The 20,678-nt window shown below is 39.1% G+C and overlaps 1 protein-coding gene across 1 annotated transcript in view; it reads right to left on the bottom strand.

Moving 5' to 3' along the window:
- Positions 1 to 2,067: 2,067 nt before the first annotated feature.
- The window catches only part of veph1 (ventricular zone expressed PH domain-containing 1), a 75,997-nt gene continuing 57,386 nt past the window's right edge, over positions 2,068 to 20,678 (bottom strand). The window contains exons 12-15 of the mRNA XM_027280429.1: positions 20,442 to 20,559; positions 10,212 to 10,348; positions 6,858 to 6,911; positions 2,068 to 6,517 (exon numbers count right to left, since the gene is read on the bottom strand). Of these exons, the coding sequence (XP_027136230.1) occupies positions 6,335 to 6,517; positions 6,858 to 6,911; positions 10,212 to 10,348; positions 20,442 to 20,559 (492 nt within the window). The 3' untranslated portion in view covers positions 2,068 to 6,334. The remainder of the gene's footprint in view (positions 6,518 to 6,857; positions 6,912 to 10,211; positions 10,349 to 20,441; positions 20,560 to 20,678) is intronic.

Here is a 20,678-nt window from a genome sequence, read left to right as displayed (position 1 = left end):
ATATCTTCATTTTAGGTGCCCTTGAATTACAATAATGACTTAAATATTGATTCTGTTAGTCATTAAAAATCTTAACACTGACAACATTGTTTGGGTTTTCCAGCTCACAGTCTTACTGTACTGATGCACTCTCACATGCTTTCCTTCTGCAGCAGGAACCTATTTTCAGCAAAAAAAAGAAAAAAGAAAAAAAGACCCAACCCCAAAGAGCAGAAAGGCAAAGTTATAGTGAGTGGACATAGTGGAGCAATTAGCAGCTAAAGACTGTAATACCCTAAAGAGTGAGTGAAACTAAAAACAGAGCGTGTGAATTTTGAGCTTATATTCAGAAACAAGTTCAGACTACTAATGAAGGCTAACGTTGCTGCGTATGCTCTGATTGTGTAAACTGGCAAGCTGTTTGTAGCTTCATGATTCAGCATGACTGTCTGTTTTCCCAGTGGTTACTATCATCACAGCTACTGACAGAAAAATCCGAAATAGATGTGCCAAAAAAAATCAGTTGTAACTCCAGCATACAGCATCGTCACATATGAACATGTCTTGGCAAAATTAAACATTGATTCAGCCTTTCGGTGGTTTGGCAGTAGGAAAAGTTGGTGAGAGTGTTTTGTTTGTTGACGTGATAGTTGATGGATATTTTGAAATCAGTATCTGTATCCGTATCTATTTCTTCCGTGTTGCTGCACGTTTCTAATCCCTTGTGGAGATGTGTAAAGAGAGAAAGGCACGGACACATGATTTCTATTTTTCTCATCCTTGGTCAATGATCTTTGCATTGCCAAATGTCTTCGTGTTGGGGTTCACTTGTGACAGACAATGTGAAGGGATAATCTCTATAAATGCTGGCTTTTGTGATTTACACCATAATAATGGAGGCTGCACATGCATGTGGTAGACAAATAAATTGAGTGTGGTGCATATCAGTTTTACCGTATGCACAGAAAGCCACCGATCCATCAAAGTGCACATCGGTTCAGCATGGCATCTTGTTGCATTTGCTGGGATTAAATGTTCCAACCAAACTCTAACAGCTTTAAGAGGTCTTGTGCCTTGTGCTGTTAACACTGCTGAAATTATACCCTCCATGTCAGCTGTGTCAATTATCATAGTCACTATTGCCAAAGGGTCCATAAAGCTTCGCAGTGAATCATCCTCTAAAGCTTGAGGTTGAGCTGGTCCACCTTTTTTTCCCAGTTCCTACATGACAAATCTCTTTCTTAAAGTGCTTTTTTGAGGCTCTGGAGGGAACATAATGGCAGTTTGAGACTGTCAAGTAATCAGCTCTGCCAGCCTCACTTCAGCTGATGTGTGAAACCGGGTTTCTGGATCAGAACAATCACAACAGACATTGAGAGATCCCATCTGGAGGGTTTGGAGTCAGAGAAAGCTCTTTGGATTGCACAAATAGTACCAAGATACACGCATGGAGGAAGGAATCTTTTGGTTTACTCTCTGGGCATATGGAATAATTCCCGTGATTCTCTTTGTCTCTAGCTAGCACAGCATCTTTCCTTTTAAATGTACACTGGGGGTGTAATGCAATGATCTCCTGGAGATTAGACATATTATTGCTGATGCCAGTGTTTATATGTATGTGAATGTGTGCGCATCCTCTGAGGAGTTCAAATGAGGGCTTCAGATAGAGGATCACTATCACTGTGATGCTCAGTGAGTCAGCCCACTAACTGAACTCAAATGGACAAATTACCTAAAGCTGCACATGCAAAGAAACAATCCCTACTTTGTTCAAATCAATTTGTCCTTTTCTCCTTGTGACTCAGGAAAACATTATTCAATTTCTTAAATCGTCTCATTTGTGTTGCAAAACCAAATCCAGGTGTGAAAAAAACAGAAACAGAGGAGGGGATTCACTGATTTCACTGGTGAAGATTTATTGAACAATCCTGTCAGGAAAAAGACAGGAAGGCAGTGTCGGACATGCAAAAGGTGCAACAGGCAAATATACAATCCAGAACGATGCCAGTTTACCTGTCAATAAAACACAGTTTCACGTTCATTTGCTTGCAGTATTAATTCATAGTAATATAAAAACAACGGAGGAAGTAAGGGAAGACACAGAGGCGACAATTTGTCATTTATTGTTTCACTAGTCTTTCCAGACATGATCAAAGTGTTACAATAGCACTTGTAAAAAATAAATATTGACCTTATACCAAAAGTCAAACATAAAAGCAAATGTAATTTAACAACACACTGAATAAAAAAAAAACTATGATTCTTTACACAAGGCTGATATTTATGCTCCAAACTGTTTTCATACATCCAGAAACTTTAATACTTGTGTCGATCATCTTCACGTATACAGTGTGTGTGATTGCTGAAATCTACAGCAGTGTTTCCATCCTTTTATCTGCTTTCAACACTGTAAATGTAATCTCACTGTGCTTTAGACAGATAGATAGATAGATAGATAGATAGATAGATAGATAGATAGATAGATAGATAGATAGATAGATAGATAGATCTTTACTCAGCTGCCTACAAACATCGTCTGTAAAAGGAATACTACCCTAAAACAACTGATCTTTTTAGCTAAAGATACTGGCCCCAAAGCTCTGGAATCTAGGCCAACATGGCAGCGTGATGGCAGAGAGTGTTCACATTTAAACTTCTAGACAACTTTGACATTCATATGATCAGACATTCACTTGAAACACCAAACAATCAATACTGCAATAAAAGCTCCATGGTACATTTAGAGTGAAGGGTAGGATAGTGGAGATAACATTTGCTTGTTGCAGCTACAGTCAAGTAATACGTGTGCGCGTGTATACTATTGTTTAGCACAAATACTTCACTGTCCAGATAGGTTTGAGAGTTTGATGATAATGTCATTAGTTTTGCAGGTATTTGGTCATTCATCAGAAAAACTTTGACCACATGATGGCACTTAACGAAAAGTTGAGGGATGAATAAAAATATTTATATATCGTTATGTTATCCTGAATCTGAGGGGAAGCGTTGTTGAGACATTTCACCTAAAACCACAAAAACTCAGAGGACCATCTCTATGCCAATCTCTGTCTTATCTCAGTTGTTGAGTCATTTCAGTCTAGACCAACTGACAGATAGGCGGACATTGACGTCCCCCAGAGCCATGACACTTAGCACGGCCAAAAAGAATTTGTTAAAATAAAATAATTGCAGTTATTGTTGGAAGTCCCCCTGACACTGGGGTGCATAGCCAACTGTGTATGTAGGTCATAAATCTAAAAAAAAAAGAAGGAAAGAGGAAGTCAAGATGAAAGGAAAGGAGAAGGGTAATGTACATAAAATTATGTGTAAGTCAGCTCTGCTGTGTGGGGGTACACAGTGGTAACCCTATCTGGTGGGAAAGGCAGTGTTATGACTGTATGAGTGTTATGCTGGTACACCGCTAACAGGGTTTTGCTCTAGGACACTAAGAACAAAGTAAACATGCTTGTCTGTCACACAAGTTTATGACCACCTTGGGCATTTTTAATATATCCAGATCATTTAATTTTATATATTTAACCAAAACCAAAAGCATTTGATATCAAAAAAGAGAGCAGTGTATTCACCTGTAGGCAGACACACACCTCAGATATGCTTCCAGATATAGATCAAAATCAGACATCATACAAAATTGATTCGCCACGGCCGTGCGTGAACGTTTCTCTGTTGCAGGCGGTTCAGAGCTTGACTGGATCAAAACATGTTTGTCATCTGCATCCTGGTCTGGTGTTGGTGAGTAACATACTGCCACAGTTTAAGGTGGAAAACGGTAAATAAAAACTAGAGCTCACATTTTAACAGTCATATGCTAATTTACACTTAATCCAATGAAAATAACAATAATAATAATCTCACAGTTTAAACTAAAGAAAAATCTGAGCTTTGAGAAGGGCCTGTTTTAAGATAACTGAGTTGGAGATTCGGTCCTTAGCTGTCGAAACAAAAACTTTCACTGTACCGTCGTAAATCATTGTGACTGACCTGGCACCATTTCTAAATCCACAAAGTAACCACTAATTTACTTGAATGTTTTCTTAGAAATCTGTGGTCTAAATTACACTATTAAGCAACAGTTGAGATGACAATGGAGTGAAACATGGAGTCAGTTGTTGCAGACGTTTCTTTTTGGAAAGCCAAAAATAGCTCAGGTCATACCTTATTAAGATTGCAAAAGAGCAGAAATCTGACCACTGCATTAAATCTGAGAGGGGTTGCTTCATAAGTCACTTTAGTACAAAAGCAGAACCAGAAGAAGAAGGTCAAAATAAGGAGGATATGTTAATATATGAGGATGTTCCTAACTTAAATGTTGGATGAAACCTTTCAGATTCTTAAATAACTGTTTGCGCTGTTGCTTTCTAATGTTTTGTTAGTTATGAAAGATTCACTATAAATCAAAAATATAGAAAATACATGATGCAATTTTTAAAAAACAAACACTGGATTTGAATATGTACACCCATGTTCCACATGAGAACAATATGTATGTTAAAGCAACAGTTCGAATAGTGCCAAGAATTAGATAAGAAGATCAATACCACTCTCATGTCTGCACAGTAAATATGAACCAGAGGCTGATAAAGCATAAAGGTTGGAAACAGTTGGCCTGGCTCTGTCCAAAGGTTGAGAAGTTGGTTTTATGGAGCAGCCATCTACTGAAGTATTTTCTGGTCAGGAGGAGCAACTTCATGATGTCTAACCCCTGGATCCCACTGGGTGCTGTGCCAGGCATGGGTTTGAAGTTGCGGTCGTGATGCTCTTTTAATCCGTTCTACACGTGGCTCCATAGTATTTCAAAAGTGAAGCATTTTGGCCACCAAACTTTGGTAATTTACTCAGATTTGGTATTTTTTTCAGGGTTTATGTGCTTCTACCATGAGTAAGTGGGCTACATAATGTAATAGTTTATCTTTTGTGTTTTCAGGAGTCTGCACAGGGTGTTTTATTTTGAAAGAATTTACCAGATTTCTCTCTTGTGTGGCTTCCGGTCAGCTCGATCTGCTCTGTACTTCTTGACGTGGCTGGTGGCCGTGTCCATCAAAAAGCGGAACAGCATGAATTCTCCATGAAGTGAAGCGGAGAGCTGCTTCTTAAACGCACAGAACACTTGGCAGCTGTGCCAAGTGGTTCAAGTCAATATGAAGGTAGAAATACATTGTGTCTCAGTTCGGATACTTCTCTAAGTACATTGTTTTGTAGTACATTTTACCCTTCATGGCGTAGTGCGCTAATTTTGGCAGGGTAGTTTTATACCAATTCAGGTATGGTCGTTTTGCACTTACCGGAAGTACTAATTGCAACATTTTACCACTTCTTCTTCTTTGTCAATCTGCAACCGTGCCGAGCATTTGCACCAACATTTAATCGCATTTTTTCACAGCGTTCACTTCAGCTCCAGAAGCTTTCTCGGCCACCATTTCCACAATGCCGGCGGTCCCTACTTTTCTGCTACATAGGCAAATTGACGTCCATATTTAATTGAACAAATCAAATATTAGTTGTAGCAAACTTTAGAGGTGCTTGTGGGGGGATTTTTCAGTCTTTTTTGCTAAACTTAACTTACCTAACCATCTTCTGGCTGTGGCCACATGTCACAGACATGAGAGTCATATCAATCTTTTCATCTAACTCTTTGTAAGCATATTTCAGAAACTATATCTTTAAGACTACATTTACCCCCCCATCTCTCTATCTCTCTCTCACACACACACACATACACATTATTCCAGTGATGAATGCCCTTCCCGTCTGCTGTCCATTAGGCTCCTCTTCTTCACCCTTCCTGCTTTCAATAGAATCTGTTCAGTCTCATTATTGCTAAGTCTTTATGAGGTCTGTGCTTCTATGAAGCCTTTATTGCTAAAAGCTACTCTGGACTCCAAAACATCTCAATCATCATGCGTCATTAAACTCAAAAACCCCCAAGTTTCCATAGATGCTGGTTTGGTTTTGTGTTGAATTAACGCTCACAGCAGTGTCTGGCCTTAAGCAGAAGAAGCTGAAATTTCCTCACCGTGTGGTCAAGTCAGGTGAAGATCTTCTGAACACGTCAATGTGTAAGTTCACATTTGTTGTACTGTAACATTCATTTATGATGGTCCATCAATGAGTCCATAGTGTAACAGTCAGTGACCATCCCTCATACAGTGAGTCTGTTACGGTTGGTTTAAAGTCTTTTTAGTTTCTAAAAATACTGCATAACAACAATTATAGATATAAAGTTATACTACTGGCAGTGGATGTTTTTGTGTACAGCATGTATGAATTTGCATGTGTGCATGGCATCTATAGCCAATAATACAGTACGTGTCCTCATTTGCGAACTGCGTTGATCTCACAGGTAAGTGGTAGCCTCTCTGTTCTCCCTCTCTCTGGCCTGAGCCACGGCCACGTTGATGCACTGCAGCCATTCCTCAGCATGTTTCTCATCCTGAGCTTTCAGCACGTACGTCTTGCTGTCGGTGAAGATCTCAAAGGCACGCGGCAGGCCGCGATCACGCCGCTTCTTGGCTACCACCTGTGGAAAAAATGAAGAAAGATGATAAAGAGTTGGGAAAAGAACTTAAAACATCTGTCTTCTAGGAAGAGATGCAGCTGTCTTTTTAAAAACTTCTTGACTTTTTCGAGCTTTTTTTTTTTTTACTTTACAGCTGCGATATATAAGCCTTGTCATAGCATTTGTATCTGTATCTACCGTATCTTTAATTACATAAACTCCAAATGAGGAGGGTTTAGACCTTTACACTACACTGTAACAGGATCAGATGGTTATAAGTAGCCTTAAATGGCAACAATAAAGCAGAAGTAAAATCCACATCCATCAGACCAGGTAAAGGTTTTTGGTCAAAACTTCCTACCTTGACACTTTGCACCTTGCTCAGCTCAATAGGAATGTCATCCAGCTCGTCTTTCTGTGTAGAGGACAGAAAATCAAAAGAACAAATGAAAACCTCAGCTGGAAAATCATATATATATATAATATATATCATATATAATCATATATATATATTTTTTGTAACATTTTTTGTTCCATTTCACCTGGAGTTGTACAACCTGTGCTCACTGAGTTAATGCAGGCTTGAGAAAAGTAAATGCTGATAGGAAACCTAGTCAAATCTTTAACTTAAAACAGCAACACAGTTCTGTAAAAAATCCAAATTACAAGTAAAATTCAAATTCATAATATTACCTGAATAAAAATATGTCAATGTCATTATGTCAAAATATGTATTATATGAAAACATGTATCATAATAAGATGATCTTATTTTGTTTTGTTAACCTGCTTAATAATTTGTAATATTTCCCACTGAAATGAAGTGGAATTGGACATAAGGAGTAGCATTAAAAGGGAACGGTCAAGTAAAGTACCAGTATTGTTGAGTTTTGTATCAAGAAATCTATTTTCAGCCATGTTCAAAAGCTCTTTGTGGATTTTAGGCCTTTCAATGCCTGTTTGCCACACACACACAATACTGCGTCACAGGGTTGTTTCCAGTACGTACGACCTCAGAAGAAATCATTTGCAGGACGAACAATTACACTTTATTGTCCTTCTGCTTCTCCAGGGCGGGAATTGAACTTTTCCAGCTCTGGTGCATGTCACGCCCATGTTTCACCTCGCTAAGTGTCATTTTGAATGTGTGTGTGGAGGTGTGGTTGTGTGTACCGCACCACAGCCATGTCTTCTTACCCCATAGCTACGTTATGTGGTTATCCAGAGCTAGCTGCAAAACTTATGGCAGCTGCCCACATCCTTTCTGTGGTGTGTGAGCGAGCGTGTTTGTTGAAAAGCGTTCATTTCAAGACGACATGTTCACAGTTTTACCTCCCGGCTGGTTGCGCTGAGGGTCTGATTTCTGTTTCCCACAGCAGTTTCATGTTAATGGATTCAAGGACTGATTCAAATAGACATTTGATTGATTTTAGCCATGTGATGGAAAATGTTATCCTAACTAGAACGAGACAAAGATATTGCCTCATAATATTTACAACCCTGCTTGTATTTTGTATCTTTAGTGTGCAATTTATTTATTCCTTGATTGCATTTGACAGCTTGCATGGTTCTGGTAAGAAGAACTTGATCCTGTGGATTCATGCAATAAATACCCGAAGTGTCCAAAGACATTAGTGTAGTTCTGAAACCACATTATCCGACATTCACGATGCGCATGATTGCTTTTTGTTTCTTCTGCTCTAATTTTCTAACAGATTCAATCACCTTGTAAATAAACGATATGCTACATCTCATGGGAAGTGAACGCACCACACCTCACTTCCAAAATTTCACTCACAAAAAGTAAAAGCAGACATCTTCACTACAATGGATTATTGGATTACACAGCAAAAGTAAACAGGACATGGTGTATACCTGCTTGTGCTAGTGCTAATATCCAAACATCTACTGTATCACAAGTGAATTAATAACTGTGGAGGGGGCCTGGTTTGGCAATCAGCTGCAGGAGAGCTGTGTGGGGATGGCTCAGGAGGGCAACACCAGGTCAGGTTATTAGAGCACCTGGAAACAGCTGGCTAATCACTGTCCCTTGTTACCCAGTAGCATGCTGAAACTGGAGACAGAGACACACAGATGACAGTAGGTGGACGCCGGGTGGCCTGGAGTGCACAGAAGGCCTGTGGACGTCAGTAGTGAATCGTGTGTCCACCACAGTGTGTATAAAAAAAGAAAAGGAAACTGTCATCACTCTGTGTCATAATTGCTGCTGAGAACCCCCAGCGAGGCATGCTACAATATTATAGAAACACACTGAATACATCATTCATTTTCATATTATTCTCATATTATCCATCTATTTTTCATGCATGAGGTCTTGCCAAGTCGAAGTCCAAGCCTGCCTGTAGTTCAGCATCACTCTCTGTCTGGTCTCAATTAAGGAGAAACTGAAGTATTCAGCGGAGGAAACACTGGGGCTTAGCAATAACCTTCAATACAGGGAAATGGGTATGAGAGTATTTGATTCACTTAATAAATACTAATAGAAATAATGGTAAAACTTAAGTACCAGAGTGAAATACAAGTTTTATCTTTGTGCTGTTTGGGGAAAGTTTCAAACCTCTGTGTCCAAGCTGCTCACTCACTCAATGTGGAGGAAACATCAAATTTTTTGGTACTTAATCTCATTCCCCATTGCAAAGAAGGTCTTTCACAACATGCCAGCTACCTCCAGAACGTCCTGGCAAGAACGGACTGTGCTTCGAGAACAAAAGCAAAAAAAAAAAAAAAAAACCTTTCCAAATTTGTGGCCGCTGAGAGTAATCCATTACCATCTGGATAGGAGCACAAAGACTATTGTCTGGAGTAAAAAAAAAAAAAAAAAAGAGAGCTCAACTCTATTTCTGCATTTCAATCGCTGGAGAAAATCTCCCCATTTCCAGATATTTCTCTATGATGTTATTTGCCACTGTAAAGATCCAGAGGACACCCAATCTCCTGTTGGCTGTGAAAATGATTTCAATTACAGTTAATTGCTTATAAATGACTGCCATAAACCAGGATATACACACAGATACATGAGTGCTGTAGACACTGTAAAACAAATCAGATTTTTCTATGAACTGATGAAAAAATATTTCTTCTGTCAGCTGTATAAAACTTTACCTCCTTTTTAGCAAACGTTTTCAGACCCCTGACCTCAACATTTAATTGATCATGCTGCTTCCTCTCCATGTTTTTGATCTTTTTCCTTTGAACAGTGATTCTTTGTTCTGTGACCTCAGCCTTTGTCCAATTTTACAGTAAGCTGGAGGAAAAATTGTGTTGCTGCAACCCCGAGGAAAATCTCCTCACCTTTGCGTTCTGTTTTTCTTTTACTCACACGTACCGTACAAGGCAGTACCTCCTCTTGTGTGTTTGCTACTTGTGCGTAATGATATCTGCTTTGTGTTATTGTGGGTGAGAGTGACTCATATTGTTGTAGCATCATGCTTTGGCCTTGGGAGTCCCCCATGAGTCCTTACTGGGGCCAAGGTTTGTTACAGTTGGATTCACAGGATGCTCCTCTGGGACAGCTGAACGTATCATGGGATGATATTTCCACTGTTTCATGCACAGTTTCATCATAATTCAAATGACACAGAACAGGGAAATATTAATGAGCGTTTTCTGAGTGAGAGGCCATGGACAATGTGCATGTGTATCCATGTTAGAGTGTGTTTGTGTGTGAGGAGGCTTCGTTTTCATTGGCTACGTACTGATTTGCCTCTCCGGAAGAGTAGCTGGTTTCCTGCCAAGGTGAAGTAACGGGTCTTCCAGCGCTTGATGAACTTCCAGCGGACCTGCTTCTCCTTCAGCTTCCCCTCGATCAGAGGCTGTCCCTCCTGGTTCACAACTTGACGGCCACACAAACACAGAGAGGGACAAAAGAAAGAATGAAAGAAAAGAAGAAAGGAAAAAAGAAAGAAAGGGATCAAAAGAACAAAGAAAGACGGAAAACAAGTCAATATATTTGTGGTGTTTTCCCTTTTTACTTTACAGCAGACCATGAATGGATTGAGTTAGTTAAGTCAGCCATTGAACAGCTGTGTTCATGATCTGTGAGAAACATAACCTGAAAGGTAAACAATAAGAAAAAAAATGTCAGTGATGAAATAAATAATGCAGCATGTTTGGCAACTAATCATTATATTATTTTGTCACTGTGATAAGTTATTCATTTCCAGCCAATTTTAGGATGATGCAAAATCCAGCCCACAAGACGATTTCATAAAACCCCCCAATTTATTATAACATATGGTAAGCAAATTTCCTATTTTTCCCATTTTTCCTAGTTTGTTTTTCCCTCCAGTCTTTCATTTTACAGTGATCGTGTGTCAACATAAACACTCCATGACCAGCTGAACTCAGATTATCACAGCGTAGACCAAAATGTGTCAGAAGAAAGTCAGAGGAACTGATTGTTTTTCATGGAGTTGTTACATCTGCATGGAGTAGGCTTTCAGAAAAACATTCTCATAGCATACCTCTGCTAAACATTCGGCATGATATAATTCAACTTTGCAGTGTATATAGTAGTGTGTAATGTAGTGTCTGTTTATTAAAACACCATTTAGGAATGAGCAAACTGGCTAATGGCCCCTGGGTAATCTAAGTTTGAAACCTCTTCCATGGGCAAATTAATGGAAACCAATCTAATAAGATTATGGTATGCTTTGGACAAGTGCTGGTAGTCATATCACGTATATGTAATTAGTAGTGAAACACTACAAAACCTCATGTATTGGTGCATTTAAGAATCACCCTAAACACATCAGTTGACAAATGCATCAAATGCGGTGAACCCAAGCAGCAACCTCCGGGGCTGTGAAAGGAAGTGGTCGCTTTGATTGACGGGTAGGTGTCATTACAGATGGCTTGTTTGAGCACCTAGGTGTCTAGGCCCGCCTCGCGTCCACCAATGATCCATGTCTTTGCAGATCTTTAGAGCTGGGAAGCCGAAGAGGCTCCCTTCAGAGACGTCACACATACAGCATCCATTCTTTCATACTGTTAGTGGGTGAACCCTGCAGATCTCTCATCACTCCCATTGCGCACTGTCCTGTTCTTTCTCCAAATAAAGTGATTCAACATTTTTGCATCTAAAGCTCAACACTGCTGCCCTGAAACCGACATCATGCATTGACTCTGATTCTCGTAGTAAAGTTCAGTCCTGTTCTCAATTTGATCAACTTTTATTTATTTCAGTGTAATTGCAATGTTTTATAACGCTAAAGCTCTTTCAACTACATATTTAATGACTGTACGATACAAACAAAGATGAACTTTTCCACTTCCAGGCAACATTAATGGGTTGTTCAGTTTGAATCAACAAAAGCATTTTGTCTCACTGGCCTGTGCGTGTGTGACCTGATAGAGGAGAACTCCCACTAAGTTGAGCCTGGACTGGTCTGATTAGGAAAACTCACCCACGTCAACCTCCTGGACTGAGTTGGATCGAGTACTGAATTGAGTGTGTGTATGTGTGAATGTATTTATAGATGCAAGCATCGATTAATGTTTCTGTTTCGCTTGAATACAACATGAGCAGCTTTATGAAAATCAGTCAAAGTGATCGCAGATTACTGATGTGTATTTTAAGACATCCACGGGCCAAAACACAGAGACGTTATGATTGGCTCAGGTTTGGTGCCAGTAAACCAGGACTTCAGATGTTGACCACCAAACAGAGACACTCTTTGTGTACATGATGATGAGTAAAGCAGTCAGGAGATTACCTCAATCTGATCTCTGAGTGTGTGTGTGTGTGTGTGAATGTGTGGGCATGCTGGAGAGATGATTCACAGAGGTGCCTGATGCCAAACAGGACAAACCTTTAAAGGTCTTTAAAAACTTTGGATAAGATGAGAGAAGAAAGAGAAGCTTCTCTGCTGCTTTTCTGTTTAACATCATGTAATTTACTCTCGTTTTAATTAGCATTTAATATTAGGCTTGTCATTTTTATTACATGATGATGATAGTGATCAAATCCTGGTCTCCAGCTCAATATAATTCTGTTTTTCTGTCTGTTTCTGAGTGAAAAATTACATTTAAAAAAAAAAAAAACAACTCACGTGTTTTGGGGGGGGGGGTTTAATGTAGTTTTTCACAGTCAAAGGTTGTAGGTAGAAGGTACTTCTGTAGCAAGTAGTGTGAATGAAAATAATAATAAATAATTTACAGTCATTGTATTGATGTGGAGGCAGAAAAAAAGTTTGTTTCGTAATTGGAGTGAACTGACCCTTCAGTTTTAGATGGTTGAGGGTAAAGTGTAAAAATATTTTGTAGTTATATTATTTCTATATTGTACTGATGATTCACAGGGATGCTCAGTAAATGAGTAACCCATCTGCACTCTTTCCAAATCATCAGTCCGTCTGTGTGTATGTGTGCGTGGGACCACATCAACTTCCTGTTGGCCTGTTTAGACAGAAATGCTGCTTATGGAAACCACTGTTGTCTGCATTATGGAACAAATATTTTAGGGGTTTTTTTTGGGTGCAGAAATCATTGCACCATCATGCTGTCTCTTTGCTTTGATGCTGACACCTGGAAAGTGATCAATGAATTATCCTCAGGCGAGTGCTGCAGTCCATCGTTCCTTGTCAGAGACAGACTAACGGCAAACAACGAGACAAGGTCACAAGCTGTGAACATAACATTTACAAGTACTGTACATAAGTACAATTTTACCGTTCTTGTGCTTGAGCTTCGTAGGAGTGACAGGATTCCAGAAAAACTGTGACAGGAGTCAAGTGTCCAACCCAAATCATTACCAGAAACAGCTGTCCCTCCAATAAGCCTCATTACACCCTCAGGTCCAAATATGAAAAGTTATTTTGTATTTGTCTATCTGTTTGTCATTTGTTATATTTGTATTTTTTATATTTGTCTATTTGTTTTGTCATTTATAATGTCTGAGTGCATTTGGATATTAATGTGAAAGGTTTGATGTTTGTAGTTTTTTTAGCGGTGAAGAGGTGAAGTATCAATGCTAAGAAAAAATGTGCTTGTAAATAATTTACTCACCTCGCTTGCGTTAAATGTCAAGTTCCCTTTTTGAGTGACAGGATTTCATAAGTGGAATTTATTACTCTCCTCTTGTAACATGTCGAGCTTTGCGAACACATGTTTCAGAATAGACAGAAAAACAGTTAAAGTGATAGTTTAGGTATTTTGAAGTGGGGTTGTATGAGCTACTTATCCAAAGGCAGTATGTCACCTACGGGACATGGCAGTCAGTGCACTTTTAGTTTGGACAAGGAGACAGAAGTGCATGCATGGAAGTAGAGCTATGCACTACTAATGTGTTGACATTACAAGATTACAAGAGAAGAAGTATCTTTAACTAGCTGTTAATGTACCGCTGGAAATTACAGATAGTTTATACTTTGTGAGTCTAGTTTCCTTTTTTCATTTAGTCATTTAGCTGACGTTTTTATTCAAAGTGACTTACAAAAAAGGGAAACAATCAAGGTACATCAAATTAATGCAGCAATAAGTACTATTACTAACATAAAATCAAGTGACAGTCCTAGAAGGGGGATAGACTTAGCATGTGTTTTGGTAGTGCTAGGAGAGGAGGTCCTCTCTGAAGACCAGGTTCTTTGGGAGTTTTTCGAAGGTAAAGAGGGACGCCCTGATCTGGTAGGAACTGGTAGTGCATTCCAGACGAGAATGTGGGCTGCTACAGGTAGCCAGTGGAGCTGGATGAGCAGCGGAGTAACATGCGCTTTTGGGTTTATTGAAGACCGGGCACGTCACAGCATTCGGTTTATATAAAGATAAGACAAGAGAGGTGATGGAAAGTGTGACAGTAGAGCTTTAGAGATAAATATTACAACATTATTATCCCTACTTGTCAATAACAGGGTATTAGCTAACATGTTTTCTTATGACGACAACCCCGCCTGATGATATAACCAGAATATCTAACAGCCCCCTTGAGAATTCTGTTTTAAATCATTCCAGAAAATATCTCTAAAACTCTCAAAACTCCATCTGCAGTAATCACACTTAACGTTTGGCAAAGCGAACACAGATGAACGTCTCTCTTTAGCCAGGGAATCTCCTGAATTTGCAACCTAATTCCTGAAGGTGATCACTTCTGTCCAGCACGTCTTCACTGACTGATGAAGAGTGATGGAGAGTGTTGCATGGGGTTTTCCATCTTTTTGCAAACAGGGGATCTGTCTTCCAGACAAGCGTGAATGTGTGTGCAAATCCACATGTAGAGACAGGAGGGAGCCGGGGTGTGTATGCATATTTTAAAGTGTGTCTATGTTTGTGAGTGCCAAAAGTCCAGTCAAGACAATTACAGTTCTCTTTTTTCTTGTTTCTGGTTATCCCTGTCACAGGTTTGTTGATTAGGTGATCGCACGTTGTAGCCAAGTAAAAATACCCACACATACAGTACATGCACAAACACAAACACACGCTCATTACCACTCACTTCAAAGGCATTCCTGTAGTTCAACAGTATATCATAAAGCATCATGGAGTTGCAGCAACTACTGGCTTCACTTTGGCCTTCACAATGGAAAACAAATCACCTTTCTTCTCTCCTTTACCAGGAAAACACAAGAGCAGCTCCCCACTCGTGTGTAGTAATCACAGTGAGACACTCAGGCCAAGTCAGCAAGTTTTTTTTGTTTTTTTTTACGATGGTAAAGAAATAGAAAACATTGTAAAGTAAAACGTTGGCTGGCCTCAGTTGGTAATGTGAACAGCATGCATACATGGTAAATATGTGAAGTGTAATGTGATGTATTTAAATGAATATAAAAAGTGGGTCACCTGAAAGCTCCAAATCCAAATTGCATTGGATGTGAAGTCAAGTTGTTTCAAGCTGTTTTGGTGAGATGAGATGAGTCATCACTGTCATTGACTGTAACTAATTTAATGGATGAAGCTGGAGAGCTTTCATGTGGACAAATAAGAAAAGTTTTCAGTGGACAGTGTTGGTTTGTTTTTTTGGCTTTGACTTCATTTTGGTGACCTGTTCACATCTTCATAAGCCATTTGAATTTATGGGCAATTTCATGTAAATGAGCCATTTGAATGTGCAAAGAGTTTGTTCCAGTATTTGATGACACGGATACGTCAAGCAGAGAACAGCTTTCCCGTAAATCTCTTCAGATTACATAGACGTTACCTCCCAGTTTGTTTTTATGAGTTTGTGTGCTGAAAAAAAAAGAGTTACTTTTGTGGTGAAGCAATCCTGTTATTTTTGTTTAAAACCAAACCAATATTTTTGATTCAAAAGTTTTGAGATTTGGTATTTATTGCAATTCAGACAGTTGTACTCATTTGTTATGATTATATCTTATGATCAAAAACAAACATTGGCAACTTTTGCTTAAAAAAGGTCAGGGACCAAAAATAATATTTAAAAAAAAGGTTTTAAATTGTTCCGTTTGAACTCTTTCATGTACAATAAAGACTACACGGACATGATTTAACATGGATATAATGTTTGACATGTTCCTCAAAGTTATGTAGCTGACTGTTGACAGCTGACTAATGATCTGCTGCAGATTCTGTTGGTTCAGGCCACTGAGTTCATGTGACTGATGCAAAAATGTCAGGCCTCAGGTGCTTAAGGTCACAGAGGGGTCACTTATTTAACACAGTGGGCTCTTTGAATATAGTGCAGGGTAGACGCAGTATATAGACATGTTAGGAGAATTTCTTGTTCCAGGTAATACACACACACACACACATACACACACACACACCAGGACTGCCAAGTAGCATAAAGTAACTTTTATGAAGTAAGTCCTCATTTCTTAGTCTCTTTTCTTACAGCTGAAAACACATCACACATTCTCAAGTGCACAAGTATACGCTGGCTCTATGTATTCACACACATACGCAGTCTTTGAAGCTCAATTGCCTTGTAAATGTTTTCATTTCCTGTTTCAATAAAACTCTCATCATTGGCTAAAGCTCCACGCTGCAGTGAACGGCTGACTGTGTTTGTGTAGTGGTGATTCAATACGCGCTGCTTTAAACAGGTTTAATGACGGTGAGTTCAGCGCTGCAGTTACAGGAGATGCCTCTGAGCCTGACTTTGTTCTGTGTGTTTTAAATTATGGTAATGGGTTTATTGTCATTAACAATATATGTTAATGAGACCATGCACAAACAAAATTCCATTCATTTCCATTGTAGTAGAAATCTCAGTGAGCTATATCTCAAAACTTGTGTTTGGGTGAACTAATCCTTAAAGTTTATACCAGATGCAGACATGCAGAGCAGTACAGCCATCCAGGGCCAAAAGGACACAAAGGCTTTAGTATGCGCATGTATCCACACACGCTTCCAATCACACAATCCAATCACCCAATCTGAGTAGTACTACTTCTTCTCTAAATCCTCCTGAAACGTCGAAAGACTGGCATGAATCTAAACGTTAATCATCCGTTCTTTGCAGTCGTTCATCTGGCTCAGTGATTACATTGCTTTGTTCTGAGCAGCAGAGCTGGAAGAATGGCTTTCATTTGGCTTTTGAACTGTTTGGATAAGACAGCGTGTGTGTGTGTGTGTGTGTGTGTTTGTGAGATAGTTTACTTCTGTACTTTGTGAAATGGGTGATGACAAGACAATGACATGGAAGAAAGAGAAAATGAAAAGCTGCGAACTCAGCTTAATAACAACTCACTAAATCATCTCATACTTTGAATACTGATGACCGTAGAAACATTTAGACGTGTGCAGTGTTATTCCAAGTGCACACAGCATGATCAAAACTGTAGGGAGGTATTTAGTAACCTTTAGTAAACAGTCCTGACTCAAAAAAAGGATACACGTTTGAGCCTCTGTCAGATATTTCACTGTTTTTATGAATGTTTTTTTGGTGTTGGTCTTAGATTACTGGAGTTCCTCCTCCTTCCTCCAACTTGTCTGTCACACATTCAGGTTTGCAGAGAATGTTTCTATATGTTTTAGATGTTTAACAACTTATCTATCACCTTAATATAGTGTCATACTGTTGATTTCCATTGGGAAATGAATATATTTTTATTGCTTGTGGGTGGGTCTTTATTATTATTTCAGGTCAGAGGAATGTACTAAGGCTGCATTGCACAGTGTAAGAGTGAAGTTTTCTAACCAGTACAAAACCCTCTTACCTGACTTGTAACAGGCAGTTTAATAATGCACCAACAAAAGGCGGGAAAGAAGAAGACTGATACTTGTCAAACATGGATGTAAACAATGCTCGCTTAAAATTATTTTAAGGAACTCATTAATTCAACAAAAAATCACCAAAGAATCGTGCAAACAATCTGATGGAACTCTGGTTCAGACTCTACATGTTTTTCATTATACTCTATACTTTATAAAACACAATGTAATTAACGAAGGATCATACAAATCATAGATCATAGAAGAGTACATCATGGAATGAGATGGAAAACGTCCCTGTTTGTTAACCTTTCATTTTCTGGAAATAAAACATTTCAAAATAAAAGTAAATTGTCATTTAAAAATGTGTTTTTAGGAAGGAAATGCTCTCGTCTGTTAGGCCTCAAGAATACAAACAATGTGTTTGAATGACAAGCTTTAAATTTGACTTTGTGTACAAGGAAACTGATGTCTGTAATCTGAACTTTTCTCCTTTCAAACCACCTAAACGTAAATAAACTCACATGCATGCACAAAACTTTAACTACATCCCATCTGTCTGTTTCTTTTCACCGGCAAACAACTTCCTGCCTGGCTTTCTGGGAATTACCTGCTGGCTTCTTATTAGCTGCCATCAAAACGCAGAGACAGAAAACACCATGTTGCTCGTTGGGACAGAGGTTTACAGCTAACTATTAGTGACACTACATTTGCTTTATTTCAAGTTCACTTTCTCAGAGGCCAACCCTCTCATTTTTTACCTCCCTTCTCCCTCCACATTTCTTAACCAGGAGGCAACATCTGCCCTATTCTCTTATATAACTAATAACTGCTTCCATGTGAGACTGACAGAAAGATAGGTGCCTTTTTCCCCCAAACTCTGTCACATTTGCTCTCCCAAGGGTAAACTGTCGCCCATAAATTTATAGACTGTAAATTTACAGCGTCATCCATCACCTACACACACTTTTATTTGGGCTATATTTATTTGTCTGAAAGAGAAACAAGTGGGGGACAGCAGGGGAGTGAAGCCTGAGCAGGAAAGTTTCTTCAGTGAGTCACAGTGTTTGAGACAGCTGTATAAAGGAGTTGAATATGTATTTATATGCTTTTTCTAATGTGCTTCATGTGTTTTTAAAAATATATATTTTGGTCACATACTATACTGTTTTAAATCTCCTGTGTATAGACACACAGTAAACACACGCAGTAATCTAAATGTGATTTAAGGATTTGGTCACTCTTCCAAGTCTGACTTCATCAGGACAAAGTGCTCATCGAAGGGGTTTGTCGGTCCAAAGTAAACTAATCAGGGCTGAGTCATGATAGCAGTGACTGACTGATTGCAGTGACCCTTCATAATGACACTAAAATCAGACTGGCAGCTATTAAATAAGAGCTGCTCTTTGTTCTGTTTTCTTTGACTGTTCTGGGAAAAGATTATTACCCATGAAGGCACTCTGAGTAAAAACATCCCATGGTGCTCTGTGATGGTTATAATCAGACCCCAGGGAAACACAACCGTACCCATGAAAGCTGGTGAAATGACTTTTGCTTTTAAAATCTCACTTCGCTTATTTATTGCTCTCTTTATAGACAACGACAAGGGCTAGGAACCATTCAGAGGTGAGGAAGCTGAGACTTCATCACCTTTTTTAAACCGGCCATGGCAATGAAGTTATTGATTTTGCTTGGTTACTTCATCCGTCAGCGTGTTTACCACATTAAAGTGTAACAGCAACCCCTAAACTCTCCTAGCTCCCTCTCTCTCAGCAAGGAACACAGGAGTTAACGTCGATCATAGCAGGAATACAGCTGCCGGTAGTCAAAGCTAACTGAGCTGAAAAACACAGAGTCCACTGCAGCTTTGATAGTCATTAGAAGCACATTCACAGCCAAAGTTTCTGTGTGATACCTGTGTTGCAACATTAAGCTAAATTTGTGGCTCAGAAAGGTTGAATCTCTGATGTGTGTGTATTTGACTACCTGACTTTCACCAATTCAACTCACTCATCCAAAAGTTGTCCTGACTGTTAGCTGATCCAATGAAAATTTGTTCATAATCCCCGTCTTTGTCTGCTTAGTGACAATTCTCATATAAAAGGGATGGTTTAGGTTTTTTGACATGGAGTTGTATGAGGTATCCATAGTCACTGTGGTACCTAAAGTAGACAACAGTCAGCGTAGACAGAAGTCCTGGCAGACCTAAAAAGAACACTATCCATTTAAATGTACACTATATTGAGCATTTAATCATCACGTTAACTTGCCATCAGAGAGCCCTTTCTCTTGGCGTTGCATTGTCTCAACAAAAGAACTGACATATTTCTACGCCAAAGTCCTTGCAGTGTTTTACACCGCAGATTCCAAGACTGACTGACTGACTCCAAGGTAAAGGTATTGGTAGGAGTCTTTTCAGGTGGGCCTTTTTTAATGTGGTTCAAACTAGTTTTTTGCAAAGCTTTACCCTGCTTCTGTCTGCTTCTCTGCTTCAAACTGGACCGCTGTCAACTATAGGTACCCTGACTATGGATAAGTACCTCATACAAAACATACAAAAAACCCTAAAGTATCCCTTTAAAATGAAGCTGACACAATGGAGAATATTATTTTCTGATTTCACTGCTGCCAGGAAAATCTTAAAGTCTGGGCTGAAACACAGACTGTCAAGGACAATAATGTGCTTGAGGTAAATTTCTCTCTTTGTTTGCATAAAACTGACTTTGTTATGCATGCACACTAAATAATGCTGTACCCCAATTATTGTTATGTATAACTGGGCTTTTGTTTATGATTGTGTGTGTGTGTGTGTGTGTGTGTACCTGTGGCCTTCTCAGGGTTGTTGCACATGAAGCAGAGCCAACCTCCCTCTTCTTCACTGTAGCCAAAAAGGTCAAAGAAACGTACCTCTTCCAGCTGAATCTGCAGACTGTCCAGGTCCTGAAGACAAGAAAAGCAAACAATTTTTATTTTATTTATTTATAAATCCTCCTGTATCTTTATTAATACTGACAACAGGCATTTTTCACAGTGAAAACACGTTGACATGTCACAGTAGG

Source organism: Larimichthys crocea, chromosome VII (genome assembly GCF_000972845.2).
Source record: "Larimichthys crocea isolate SSNF chromosome VII, L_crocea_2.0, whole genome shotgun sequence".
In the NCBI taxonomy this organism is placed as follows: domain Eukaryota; kingdom Metazoa; phylum Chordata; class Actinopteri; family Sciaenidae; genus Larimichthys; species Larimichthys crocea.
The sequence above is the reverse complement of the archived record's forward strand: the minus strand, read 5'-3'. Positions and strand labels throughout refer to the sequence as shown.